Consider the following 14,817-nt stretch of genomic DNA (forward strand, 5'->3'; position numbering starts at 1 on the left):
GGGAAACTCAAACCCAAATAACAATACTGAGCTCTCTCGGATTTCCGACTTACGTCCTCACTTTCATTTTACCGCATCAATCCATGGAAGAAACATTTATTCATCATGATGAAACGAGCAAGTTATACAGCAGCCTTTAAAAGAAAAGTCACAGCTCTTTTGTTTTCTCCTAGATTCTGGTAAGTTGGAGAAGTTGTCAAATCATATTATTACCGTAAATATTGTCAGTTTATGGTAATGTTTTGAACTACCAATATGCTATGCTTGTGCTGTGTTTCACCAGTCAGTAAAATAACATTTCTGTATCTGTACACGAGCTCTGTTTTCTTGTATTCTTCTATTTATTGGTGCTAAAATTAGGGTGCGCGTTATAAATGGGTACAATGATTTTCTCTAGATTTTACAAGTAAATTTGGGGTGCACATTATACACGGGTGCGCCTTATATTCGGGAAATTACGGTAGTAGTAGTAAAACAGGAATGATCTACTGCCACAAATTATAGTCCATTATATTTGGTGCCTAATCATTTGCGCTGTCCCATAAATGACATTTCTTGCCAACGTTTCAAAGTGGTGAAATAGTTTGTTAGTAATATTTCGCTCCTAATTACCGTGAACTAACAATATCCATATATTTTTTCCTCTATTGAGATTAGATGACTGCAGGTACTAACAAAGAATTGGCTGAATGTATGCATCATTACTACTATTTGGGCCTGAATCTGAGGGGCACCCTGTGGGGATGCGCACCTCTGCCAAGGCCAATTTTAATGGGTTCTTGGACCAGGTAGTTGTTTTTGCATATTTTTTTGCATAATATTACTTTACACAAGGGGATCAGCACACAAAAAAACCTCTGGCAACGCAAAAAAAGTATTAAACAATACCGAAAAAAGAGGGCATAGTTGTACCTTTCGGCAATCAATGACTTATCACCGGTGGGTTGGTGAACTGACAGATGACTGTTATTGACCTTGAGAGTTTACTTTGCCAACTTGAGAGCACACCTATTCCTTTCTGGCCAAAGAAATGTGCAAACGGTCACCTTCCCATAATTAGCCCTGTGTTGCTTGCACCTTGAGGGACTGATATGGACTCCTGCAGTACTTTAGGGAGTGACTGCTTGCTTATCTGCATATATTTGTGAAGCCAATTAAAAACTGTAACCCCCCTAAACACATTCCAGATAGGGAGCTTCACTTAGCTGTGTAATCTGAGAGAACACTTAGTATACAGAAGCTGTTTACAAAGGAAACGCCTCAGCGACGACGAGACCTCTGCCGCTCGTGATGGCCAGTTGGTAATTAAGCCTTATGCGTCTCACAGGGGATTTGTCTGAATTCAAACTTGGGAGTTTAAGCAAATTTCATGATTGATTCAGCAAACTTGTCTGAAAAACAAAAAAATAGAAGAAAAAAATTCTATGGATAAAAAAAATTGCTAATAGATACTGAATTATGAGGTGTGTCTTAAGATACAAGTACAAGTTGAAATAAATGGTGGTGATTAACAGTGTTTATGATAAGGGTTGGGGCAGAGCAACTTGCTTATTTAAATTTGGTGACCTGAAGCGATTGTTGCTCTGAGCATGGTAGGGATGGACTTATTCGAGAGGGTGGGGCTTAAAGTTTGGTTCTTAACCTGCGTTATTATTTTTTTTTTTTTTCAGGAAGCCCAGTTATCATCATGGAGTGGATGAAGTTGGAATGCGCTTTCGCTGTTGAGGCATTTGTTTTTTCAAGCGGTCACTCAATCGTCGCAACGCAACGTGCATTCTTCATGGAGGATTAGTCTCAAGAGACTGGGCAGACAACCCAAGAGCAGATGCGTATTTGCAAGCAGACCTATAGGTAGATCTCAAAACAGATTGTCTCACCACATCAATGTTTTGGGGTGTCCAGGTTTCTTTTTCTTTACATCACCCGTTTCCCTGAAGTTGTTTACTCATGAAACAACCGACTGCCGGCCAGGAACACGACCACAGGGGGCAATATTGAAATGTCAACGGAATGCACGTTGCGACGATTGAGCGACCGCTTGAAAAAAAATGCCTAAACAGCGAAAGCGCATTCCAACTTCATCCACTCCATTATGCTTACTGGGGTTCCCGAAAAATAAACACAAAATAAATAATACACGTTGAGAGCCAAACTTTAAGCCCTACCCTCTCAAATAAGTCCATCCCTACCATCCTCAGAGCAACCATCGCTTCATGGTGCCAAATTCAAAAAAGCAAGTTGCTCTGCCCCACCCGGTTAAATAATTAAATAAATGATTAAATAGTTAAAAACTCAATAACTATTTCAGTGCCACTGGATGTCCAGATGTTAACCAGTGGCCTGCAACCTGCGGCTCCAGAGTTACATGCAGCTCTTTTCATCCTTCGAATATGGATTGAATTTAAATGGCTGATGAAGAGTTTGTCGGATTTGTAATTTAAACTTTGGATGAGTTCGTCGAAACGCCTATGTCATTTCTAATGCGTAGCTGCAAGAATAATTTGCATTTTATTTATTTTTTTTAGTTAGTTTTTTTTGTTCTTGTTTTTTAGCACTCCGTCAATACTGCCTTCCCAAACCCAGAAGTGTGACGTCATTTACAGAAGGCAACAGAAAACGTGGCAGACTTTATCCATAGCAGCACCAGTGATAGTGATATTTCCATCGAAAGTACCCGTTCAGGATCGCTTTTTCGCAACGTTAGGGATGACGAGGGCTCACAGGAAAGATTATCTACAATTAATTCTTCAATTAATTTTTACATGTTTGAACCTGAGACGTCAGATGACAATGATTTATTCGGTAAAGCAGCTGGTGATGCCGAATGGCGGGCTTGACACCTCACGAAAAGAGGAGTGGTAAGCCAAAGCCTGACTATAGGCTGCAACCCACCAAATTTGACACGGAAATGACATTTGTTAATAGAAAAGCTGCACTAGACTATAACCTGCAGCTGTCCACACTGTACTATGGGATATTTACACCAAAAGACATTAACCGGTCACACTTTATTTGACAGCGACATCATACGACTGTCATAAGACCAAATGAACCACCATGAAAATCTGAACCAATTGGCTGCAAAACTTCATTGCTTCAAGAAGCTTCATTTGGCCATCAGTGCTCCCTTGGGGGAGACGGTCAACCTCTACTGCCCCTGGCTGTCAACACTGTTGTTGTCCAATATGCCTCCTAGCATGCATTGCAACGCTACAGATGTAAATAACAATAAAAATTAATGTCCTGTGCTAAAAATTTCTTCAGTTACTGTTCCAGTTGTTTCATAATTGTTAGTTATGGTATTTGGTAATACTTTATTCGACACTGGCGCCATAAGACTGTCACCAGATAATCATAATTATGACATCAGACTGTCATGAGCTTTAATGAATGCTAATATCAGATGTCATTTAGTAATATCTGGCAAATTATCTCACTTTCGAATGGATGTAAAAGATCCGAGCTGGACATAAAGAGCTTGACATAAATGGAGTTAGTGACATAATTTTCTGGATGACACTTAATGACATCTGTCATAAGCATTCACTAATGCCCATGATAGTGTAATGTCATAATTATGACGGTCTTATGACGCCAATGTCAAATAAAGTGTTACCTATGAACCCAAATAAATCAACAAATAAGACGCATTGGACTATAAGGATTCAAAATGAAGAAAAAAAGTAGCAGCTTATAGTCCGAAATTTACGGTAATTATCAGTAATTGCAACTACAGACGAGTAGTTATATAGATGTAGTAATAAATGTATCAAATTCACATGAATAGACAGCCTGTCAGTCATGACTAGCCAGCAACAACAACAAAAAAAGCAATTCGTCTCCTCGCTCAACCACGCTTACTTTACGCCCACAAACCGGGCCCGGGTGCGGTCGCACCCCTGGCATACCCCGAAGTTCCGCCCCTGGGTGTACCTAATAATCAGTGTCTCGACTTAATCCAGCGACCCACTAAGCGTAATAAGACTCATTAATCATCTTTATGAATTACCGGTTCTCACACACTGAGATGTCTTTTGTTATACCTGTGGAGTGGTGAAAAAAATGAGGGGGCAGGGAAGTGTTGGTAAAAAGGAAACACCCCCATCCCAGTATCTCCCCCAACCCCATCCCTCAAAACCTTGTCTCAACTCACCTAACGATTAATCACATAGCTTTAAGCGCTGAATTAAAGACCTGTGATAACTGCTAGTAGCCTAATCATCTGCATAGCCAAGGGCATGATCCATCCCTCGGAGAGCCCAGTTAAACCAACTGTTAAAGCTCTTCTGTCTCGCTCATTGCACACTCTTTGCTTCGACTCAAATCCGATTACAACCCACCTATGTTTCCAGGAACTTTCTAGAGGAAGAAAAAAATGCATCTTCTCATTATTAGACCTCCGTTGACCTTCTCTTGCTGCTCGTCAGGGTCTTTTGCGACCAATCAGTATATCCATGGTAACAACAGGATAGAGCAACCAATGTAATCAACCAGAAACCAGAAAGGAAGACATATGCATTGGATGGAACTGTGAGTGATGCACGGGACAACATTAGATAGACAAGGTGCTTTGAGAGACACTTCTATGTGACAAATGGTGTTAGGGTTGGGATTGCTAGCAAGGCTGGTTAAAGTATCACTTTCAGTAGCTGACAAGAATGTATGTTAGAGCATTGGTCCCCAACCTTTTTTGCACCACTGACCGGTGTGAAGTCGGCCTTTTTTCAAGGACTGGCAATGTGTGGCACAAAATTACTTGGGCTGTCAAACAATTAACATTTTGGTAACACTTTATAATAACTATCCCTTTTACTAGTTAATAGATCATTAGTAAACTGTTGATAAATGATTTATTGTTGATTTGTGAAGTATTTGTTAACAGTTTGTTCAGCATTTACAGCGTGTTCCAATATGGTTGACCCCATTCTAAATGCCCATGCTAGTTGATATATCTTAATAAAACTATATACACTTTATGTTGAAGGTCATAAGTTTTATTGGTTAAATATACAAAGAAAAGTACAAATATTTGTTGGTTCTATGGCAGATTTTCATAAATGTGCAACATGAGTGCAAAATGCCTTATCAAAATGCCTTTTTTTTTTACGTGAACGGCATTTCTTAACCTGAAAAGATAGAAATGCCAAATGTTACACACAAAAACTTGAAACGTTTCTACACAAACTTTGTTTCAGGTTAACAACACCCAGTAGCTGAAGATCCACATTCAAGCGTCATTGTTTATTTTTTCAAAACCGTACAAACATAACGCCACACCCCTCTAGTGGCTTCGGCGGTGAATTACAGAGCAACTCATCACCTGGCCGGAGAACCATCGAATGTCAAATGACGCCGTAGTCGCTGCACCGTCACCGCAACATGGAGCATAACATAAAGGCTTTAGAAGTCCATTTTTCTCAAAAAGTTACTCAAGTTAATGTAACGGAGTACATGTAACGCGTTAATACCCACCTCTGCGCCCGTTTCACACAGCCAACAGCAGCTAACGTGACTGTTTACATTGACCGATGCTGAGCTGCTATAGGTGTGCAAACACCCCAGTAATGGTGGCCAACCACTAGAGGGTGATGTACACAAATCTCTCCTCGGATTAGTCATATGTCAAGACTCAAGAGGCACAGGCCAGATTGCGCTCTTTAACAAATTATTAATTTTTTCTCTGCGGCCAGGTAGCGGTCCCCGGCCTGGTAGTTGGAGATCCCTGCGTTAGAGCATAACGTTTGGATTCTGGTTGGAAATTTTTCTCTTCATTGCCACTAAAAGAGTTAAATAATTCACAAAGTATCGATTACTTGTTGGACACTCAATAAAATTTAACAATGGTAACATTTACGCCTAGTGCAAATCTTGATCTAGATGTGACAAAGCAGTCTATTCGCCGGTAATCAAAGCTCTCCTTCCATTCCCTTTAAATGTAGCGCATTCCATTTTCGCATGGAGATATCTATAACTTTTCAGATTCTCAAAAGCATTGTCACCACATTGTAACCACTGTGAGCATAAATAGTATTTCGTCTACGCCCTGCACACATGCTTCAGCTATAATGAGGATAAGCGGTGTTAAGTGTGAAAGAATGCACTTAACTGAATCCTAAATACAGCTCTTGTACAAGTATGCCTATTGTTATGGACGCTAAGTGTCTATTGATTACGCATTATAAGTAATTAGATGGTAGGTTTTGTAGAACCATAGTTTCTAATCTGTCAACTAACACACACAGTTGGAACAAAAAGTCCATAATAACACAGCACAAGTGAAGAATACCCAAAAACTGCAGACAATAAATAAACCATGTGTTTACCTTTTGTGTCATAAAAAATTCAAGTACTACTATCTATATATTTGGCTGTGGATCATTTTCCGCTGGCGCGATCCCGAAGCGTGAGATTTCCTAATACGTCAAGATTTATTCCCCTGGGGGCTCTTTTCAAATGAATTTTCTGCATCGCGTCGCCATGGCTCAAGGTCTCCACAGCTGCCTGAGTCAAATAGGAAAGAATACTTAATTGTGTTGGAGTGTGACATACAGTATTTACCTTGGCCACACTTTTTTGACCCGCGAGTGCAAAGCGGTTTAATGCTGTATAGCAAAATAATCACACAAAGTTTATCCGAGCTTGATACGCTTATCCAGAACCATCTAAATTGGAATCGCTGCTAGGTTAGTGAGATTTAAATGACGGATGTCAGCTTGCAGGAACAAAGATGTCTTCTGTGTTAATTGTCTTAACGTGAAAGTGGTAATTAGAGTGAGAATAAAGCAGGGCTTGCAGCTACGAGAGTGAGAAAATGAAAACAACAAGAAGTGTGAGTTTGTGTGTGTCTGTGCGCGTGGTTTAAGCTGGCACGCGGGTCCCATGACCGGCTCAGCAATGTGTTTACAAAATGGAACAAATGTCAGAGCACAGGAGTACTGAAAGCAATGGGAAGTCGGACTGAAGTGGAGGAATAAGGAGAAGAACAATGGAGGCTGAGCGGCTGGCAGAGGAAATCAAACGCAATCTTACCTTGGCCAAGTGGGAATTGATCCATTTGGTGAACGTCCTCTTCTGCACAGCCTCTTGCTCGTCTGTAAATCAGAAGCCACGGTGTCACCAGTGTTCATAAAAAACACGGGAATACGACTGTTGTTATCAATCACTTTCGTGAATTATACCTTAACGTTAAAGCTGACGCAAACTTGACATTTATAGAGTTTGGCGGACACATCAAGAATGCTCTCACAAAATTGTGACCATGATTTCAGTCATTTCAAAACCACATATTTTCCCAATCTTGACTGAGTCGAGGTCGCATGTTTCGCAAAATTTTCGGCAGTCCTTGTTGTGATGTTGCCAACCTTTCTAAAACTACTACTACATTTAGTAGCTGATATGTGTAAAACGGACAACTGTGGAGTCATTATTGTTTTACTCAATGTTTATGTTGGGTCTGCTTTAAAAACCATGCTCAAATGCTACTTAAGCAACTTTGAAGTGAAAGTTTCTAAGGTGAAAGTTCATTCAGCTTTTGGTTTTAGTGGAATGGCTCACATATGAAATGTATCATCATAATTGCTCTGATATTTTTGTGTTTTGTGATTAATCGATTAGCTCGAGTAATTCAAAACTGAGAAATTAAAATTTAAATTTGAAAAAAAGCTTCGAATCAAATTTTGTTACTTGGAGGATTCGTTTAACTAGAGTGGCGTTGTAATGGTTTGTTTTGAAAGTTTTTGCTTTTAGTTGTATTGATTTGGGTGGATAAACTGCCCTCTAGTGGCAACAGTGAATATGACATGACTCATCTAACATGTCTGAATCCAGCTGCTCCCTGTTCAGACCAACATAAGGTTGTTTTTTGGAGGTAACATGATTGTATATGCATTTGTAAATTTGTTTAAAGGTCGATTTAGTAGGTTTTTTGGGGGGAATATGTTCGAAATATTTGTTAAGAGAATTGGGAAAAAAAATGTGCGTTTTATAACATTTAAAAACAAGTTAAAATACTTGAGCTTAGCCTCAAACGGTATAAAAAATTTAATAAATGACGATTGAAAGAAAAAAAATGGCTAACTTGCATAGCAAAAGTCCGCTAGCTTAACATTTTCAGACCTGAGCATGCTGCTAAAGGGCATGACGCGTTCACGTCTCTACATCAATAAATATACTGAATATAGTTGCTATTGCCACTTCTGGGAGATGATTGGACGGAACTTTACCCATCGAAATCAAATCATGAGGTTTAGCACGCTCTCTTTGCTATTTTTGGCTCTTTGAAAATGGCTGAGACAAAACGCAACTTCAAAAAGGCAAACCTAAGTGCTCATTTCTTGTTCAAAACAATTTAACTTAACATTAAAAATAACCAATAAAAGCATGAAATATACCTGACCAAAAAATTGCACTTTGTTCTGCTATTTTGAGTAAAAATCAGCAAAGATTTTTTTTTTTTGCCCAGCAGAAAAATTGCAGGTCTGAAGGCATTAACCCTTAAAGGCCTGCAACATGAAACAATTGTCAGAGAATCCCAAAATTTGAAAAATAACGTCTTAATGGAAGCGGATATAATATGTGTGTATAAGCGCTCTAATATACAGTGCCCTCCATAATTATTGGCACCCCTGAAAAAGATGTGTCTTTTAGCTTCTGATATTTTTTTTTTAATTCAAATAATATGGGACCTTAATGGAAAAAAAGAGAAAAATCCAACCTTCAATACAAGTGCATTAATTCAGTGGGGAAAAAATCCCACATAAAGAAACAATTATTTGACATCAAATAATGTGTGTCACAATTATTAGCACCCGGGACCTTAATGGAAAAAAAGAGAAAAATCCAACCTTCAATACAAGTGCATTAATTCAGTGGGGAAAAAATCCCACATAAAGAAACAATTATTTGACATCAAATAATGTGTGTCACAATTATTAGCACCCCTGATGTTAATACTTTGTACAACCCCCTTTTGCCAACAAAACAAGGTCTGGGGTGAGGGTTTATCTGGCTCTGACCAAAGCACACGGTCCCAGTTGAAGCCTGGGACCGTGTGTATTTTTGTGTGAGACCAAGATTGAGCTTTTTGGCAACAAAAACTCTAAGTGGGTCTGGCGTGCCACGAAAGATGCGCATGCTGAAAAGCACCTCATACCCACTGTGAAGTATGGGGGTGGGTCAGTGATGCTGTGGGGCTGGTTCACTTCCAAAGGCCCTGGGAACCTTGTTAGGGTGCATGCCATCATGAATGCTTTGAAATACCAGGACATTTTAAATCAAAATCTGTTGCCCTCTGCCCGAAAGCTGAAGATGGGTCGTCACTGGGTCTTTCAGCAAGACAATGACCCTAAACATATGGCCAAATCTACACAGAAATGGTTCACCACACACAAAATCAAGCTCCTTCCATGGCCATCTCAGTCACCAGACCTTGTTTTGTTGGCAAAAGGGGGTTGTACAAAGTATTAACGCCAGGGGTGGTAATAATTGTGACACACATTATTTGATGTCAAATATTTTTTTTTATGTGGGATTTTTTCCCCACTGAATGAATGCACTTGTATTCAAGGTTGGATTTTTCTCTTTTTTCCATTAATGTCCCATATTATTTGAATTTTAAAAAATTATTAGAAGCTAAAAAACACATCTTTTTCAAGGGTGCCAATAATTATGGAGGGCACTGTACAATAACCTATGCTAAATCCTGATTTATTATTTTCTCATGGAACCTGCAAATGCATGTGTTGACTTGAAATTTCAAAAGTCTGAATTAGTCTCAAAATCATGAAATTCGAAGTATATCAAATGTAATATATTTGGCAGTAAAGGGTTAAATGCCTTTTTTGCTCTTGTGAAAAGAAAGTGAAATTCTGCACAGTTTGAAAAAACACTCGGGAATTTTATTTTGTATTCGCATTTGATGCTCTTTTGAAACTGCAATCTTAGCAGGCCTTTGCCACACAGCTCCTAAAATTTATTCTGCAATGCATTAAACGTTCCTAATCCGATTACTCCATTATTCAAACTAATTACCCTAATTTTCGCACTATAAGGCGTACCTGACTATAAGCCGCAGCCCACCAAATTTGGCTCGAAAACGGCATTTGTTCATAGATAAGCCACACTGGACTATAAGCCGCAGCTGTCCTCACTGTATCATGGGATATTTACACCAAAATATATTAACCGGTACAACCTTATTTGACAGCGGCATCATACGACCGACTGTCATAAGACCAAATGAACCATCATTAAACTTTGAACTAATTAGTGCAAAGCTTTATTGCTTCAAGAAGCTTCATTTGGCCACTGCTCCCTTGGGGGAGACAGTCAACCTCTGCTGCCGCCTGCTGTTGACTGTTGTCATCCAACATGCCTCTTAGCATGCATTGCAGCACTACAGATGTAAATAACAATCAAAAATCATGTTCTGTGCTAAATATTTCTTCAGTTACTGTTCCAATTGTTTCATCAATTGCTAGTTATGGTATTTGCTAACACTTTATTTGACAGTGGTGCCATAAGACTGTCATTACACAATCATAAATATGACATGTCTCTGTCCTGAGCATTCATGAATGCTTATAACAGATGTCATTAAGTATTATCCGGCAAATGATCTCACTTTTGAATGGATGCAAAAGATCCAAGATGGACAAAAATTGAGTTAGTGACATAATTTGCCAAATGACACTTAATGACATGAGCATTCATGATAGTGTCATGTCATAATTTTGATGATCTTATGACAGTCTTATGACACAGTTGTCAAATAAAGTGTTATCTAAAAAAAAAAATCAACAAATAAGCCGCACTGGACTATAAGCCACAGGTATCAAAATGAAGGAAAAAAGTAGCGGCTTATAGTCCGAAAGTTACAGTAATAGATTAATCGATTACTTAAATAATCTATGACTGCGGCCCGAGTTAAGTGTTATTTTTAGAAACAATTACTGGAATTCTGACTTATGAAGTTTGAGATGCTGACACGTGTGACAATGTTTCTTGTAGGAGCCACACTGTAATATCCTTGCGATGTCATTAGCAAGACAACAGACAGGGAGTTCCTCAACGTCAATCATGACTCTCGCCATTTGATTAAACTCAAGTTGGTTAGTGGGTCAACGGGTGCAGTGTGGAGTCAGGTGTGTGTGGTTTTTCATTCATAATGCAAGTCAAACGTGCCAGTGAGCATGTCCCTGCTAGATGAATTCCTCTCTCAATCTGATCAAATATTGATATGTGGTAATATCGGAAAGGAAATGAGAATGATTGCAGCCACCTTAAAGAAAGAACGTGCATGCCGGGGAACATCGATGCAGTCAGCCCGTGTGATGAGGTGACTTTGAGCTCCATTCAATAAGTACAAAGCAAAAAAGGCAACCTCAGCAAGCAAGCCTGCAAGCGGCATTTTAACACACTTGATTAGCTTCTCAGGCTATATCGGCCTGTATCATTAGTCTCATCAACGGCTGCTCGTCTCTTATCTTAATGAAATATCGTTAGGTCTGCTTTCTTGTCCTAGCGGCATGGTTGCTGCGGGAACAAAGTGTGTCCGCAAATTGAAGGAAGCGGATGTACAAACTCACACCGGGCATGTTTTACATCAAAGAGAGATGTAGAGAATTCAGGCTTAGTTTAAGTTTCGGTTGTGCAGACATTTATATACAAAGTCAAAGTGGATACCAGCAAGGAAAAGTGTAATGTACTGTTTTTTTGTTGGCTAGTGTTATTTTTAACACAAAGTAACTGCAACAAAAGTTATCAAGAAAACATTCAGATTCAAAACTGCTAAGGAATAATTGCATTTGCATTCCTTTCAGTCTAGTAAAATGATTTGAAACATGAACATAATTACAGCATGACATGTTTTCCCCCCTTCTAATGCATCTAGACATCCAAGAGTACAGTGGTATGAAAAAGCATCTGAGTTTTGGGGAATTTGTCACATTCCTGCATAAAATCACCATCAAATGTGATCTGATCTTTGTCAAAATCACACAGATGAAAAAAATGTCTGTTTTAACTAAAACCACCCAAACATTTATAGGTTTTCATATTTTAATGAGGATAGTATGCAAAAAATGACAGAAGAGAGGGAAGATAAGTAAGTGAACCATCACAATTAATATTTTGGGACCCCCAACCCCCCTTTGGCAGCAATAACTTCAACTACATGCTCCCTACAGCTGCAGATCAGTCTAGCACATCGATCAGGACTAATCTTGACCCATTCTTCTCTACAAAACTGTTGTAGTTCAGTCAGATTCCTGGGATGTCTGGCATGAATCGCTGTCTTTAGGTCATGCCACAGCATCTCAATGGGGTTCAACTCTGGACTTCGACTTGCCCACTCTAGAACTTATATTTTGTTCTTCTGAAACCATTCTGAAGTTGATTCACTTCTTTGTTTTGGATCATTGTCTTTTTGCAGCATCCATCCTCTTTTTAGCTTCAACTGTCTGACAGACGGCCTCAGGTATTCCTGCAAAACACCCTGATAAACCTTTGAATTCATGCTTCCATTAATGATTGCAAGTTGTCCAGGCCCCGAGGTAGCAAAACAGCCCCAAATCTTGATGCTCCCTCCACCATGCTTCACCGTGGGGATGAAGTGATGATGTTGGTGAGCTGTTCCATTTTTCCTCCACACATGACATTGTGTGTTATTCCCAAACAATTCAACTTTGGTTTCATCAGTCCACAAAATATTCTGCCAAAACGTCTGTGGAGTGTCCAAGTGCCTTTTAGCAAACATTAAACGAGCAACAATGTTTTTTTTTAGACAGCAGTGGCTCCCTCCGTGGAGTCCTCCCATGAACACCATTCTTGGCCAAAGTTTTACACATAGTTGATGTGTGCAATATTGGTTCTTTTTTTACCTCTCTGAGTATTCTGCGCTGAGCTTTTTTGACTGAGCCATAATGCACATCAAACAATGCTTCTCATTAAGACAATTCTTACCAGGTGTGTGTTTTATAGCGGGCAGGGCAGTTTTAAACCACTTTTTAAACCACTCATCAGTGATTGGGCACACACCTGACTAAAATTGTTTGGTAAAAATTGGTTTCAAGTGCTCTTTAAGTCTTCTTAAGCAGAGAGTTCACTTACTTATTTTCCCCCTTCTGTCATTGTTTACATGCTATCCTCATTAAAATATTAAAACCTATAAATGTTTGGGTGGATTTACTTACAGCAGACACTGTATTTTCATCTGTGTGATTTTGACAAAGATCAGGTTATGCAGAAATGGGACAAATTCCAAAAGGTTCAGATACTTTTTCATATCACCATATGATAAAATTTGATGAAATTAAGATTTTAAACTTGAAGTCTTTCTTTGTGACATACTGTACATCCAACACACACAACCAAACACACAAGAGTGAGCATTTTGAGAGTTCAATGCCTTGCTTAAGGGCGCCACCAACATCTCTCCAAAACCCCTTCCAAACTGACATCTGCTTAACCCACCCAGTGGGTCTCGAACCTGCCACCCTGCCATCTCTTAAGTCCTTACAGATGGAGCTCCTGCTGCCCACCCCTCCTTAAATATATGTGAATACAACCCGCAGCTGAACAAATAAACGACTTAAGACCCAAATGAACCCACAAACACTCACTTATACAGTTCCAGAAGTGTTTAAACAGTGGTGACTTTTTTTTTCTCACTACAAAATATTTGAATTAATAAAGAAATCAAGATGCAATTTGACATTAATCTCCAATACTGAAAAAAAGACACAAAAAATTGAGGCATCACAGCCATTTTGTGCATCTCATTGTCCAAATACTTCTGGACTTGTACACTGCAGTGCCACACGCACACTTATAGACGCTTACACTCACCGCGGAGGTAGCGGTAGCAGCTTGTCACAAGGTTGAACGACGCTATGTTCTTTTTCGGTGAAGTGGCAACCTCCACTTGTCTGGCCATGTCGTACCTCGGACTGCACCTCTCATGGGGTACTCGGGATGACGTCCACATCAAAAAATAAGAGTGGCTACACTTTGCCCTTGCTCCTGCCCTTGCTGCTCACCAGGAGCCACTTGAAAAGTGTTGCTCTGAGGCTGATTCTTCTTCTAGATGTCCTCCTGTCCTGCAGTAACAGTGTTTTTCCTGCCCGCTAAGCAGCTCAGGAGTGTGGAAAAAGTGTGTGTGTGAGTGCAGTGCAGTACCGGCTTGCCTCAGCATCAATCTTTCTTGCTTAGCGCCTCTCTCACTCTCCTAACACCTCAGCCCCTCCCTCCTCGTTCCTCAGCGTTGGTACCAAGCGCGCCCTTCCCTCCATGGCACAGCCAATCGGTAGACACGGGAACTCGTGACGTCGCCGGAGCGTTGAAGGGCACCGGTTGGGATGCGCGTATGCACGCGCGCGTCGCTCACAATGGCAGCAAAGTGCAGGAATTCCCTCGCAACACGGCGCCGTCTCTTTTGCTCTCTCTCATCCACGCAGACGGCATGCGGCGCGCCCGGGCTGGCGGCTTTTTTGTGCGCACAGCCTGCAGGGGAGCACGGAGCACCGGGACGCTTGGGCTGTCTGATCTTCCACTCAAGTCTGTTCACAGAGCCTCGTCTTTCATCCGCTTCTCACATGCGGTGTTTTTCCTGGGGAGACCAGGCTAGCAGAAACAAAAGAGCCACTTACAGAACAAAAGAGGCTGTATACACAGTCAAACTGCTCAAATTGAAAGAGCCTTATTAAAAATACTACAATAAAGCAGATTTGTCTATAAAGCAGCACAAAAGAAGAGCTGCTAAGAGGAATATCAGTGCGCCACTAGATTGTGCGCTGAAAGGGGATAAGAAGGTGACTGCTG

The 14,817-nt window shown here is 40.2% G+C and overlaps 1 protein-coding gene across 8 annotated transcripts in view; it reads right to left on the reverse strand.

Annotated features, from left to right (window-relative positions):
• syne1a (spectrin repeat containing, nuclear envelope 1a) overlaps nucleotides 1–14,096 on the reverse strand; it is a 273,050-nt gene extending 258,954 nt beyond the window's left edge. For all 8 annotated transcript variants that reach the window (XM_057822040.1, XM_057822039.1, XM_057822043.1 and 5 more), the window contains exons 1-2: nucleotides 13,846–14,096; nucleotides 7,030–7,091 (exon numbers count right to left, since the gene is read on the reverse strand). In XM_057822040.1, the coding sequence (XP_057678023.1) occupies nucleotides 7,030–7,091; nucleotides 13,846–13,984 (201 nt within the window). In that variant the 5' untranslated portion in view covers nucleotides 13,985–14,096. The remainder of the gene's footprint in view (nucleotides 1–7,029; nucleotides 7,092–13,845) is intronic.
• Between the last annotated feature and the right edge of the window lie 721 nt (nucleotides 14,097–14,817).

Source organism: Corythoichthys intestinalis, chromosome 19, assembly GCF_030265065.1.
Source record: "Corythoichthys intestinalis isolate RoL2023-P3 chromosome 19, ASM3026506v1, whole genome shotgun sequence".
Classification (NCBI taxonomy): Eukaryota; Metazoa; Chordata; class Actinopteri; order Syngnathiformes; family Syngnathidae; genus Corythoichthys; species Corythoichthys intestinalis.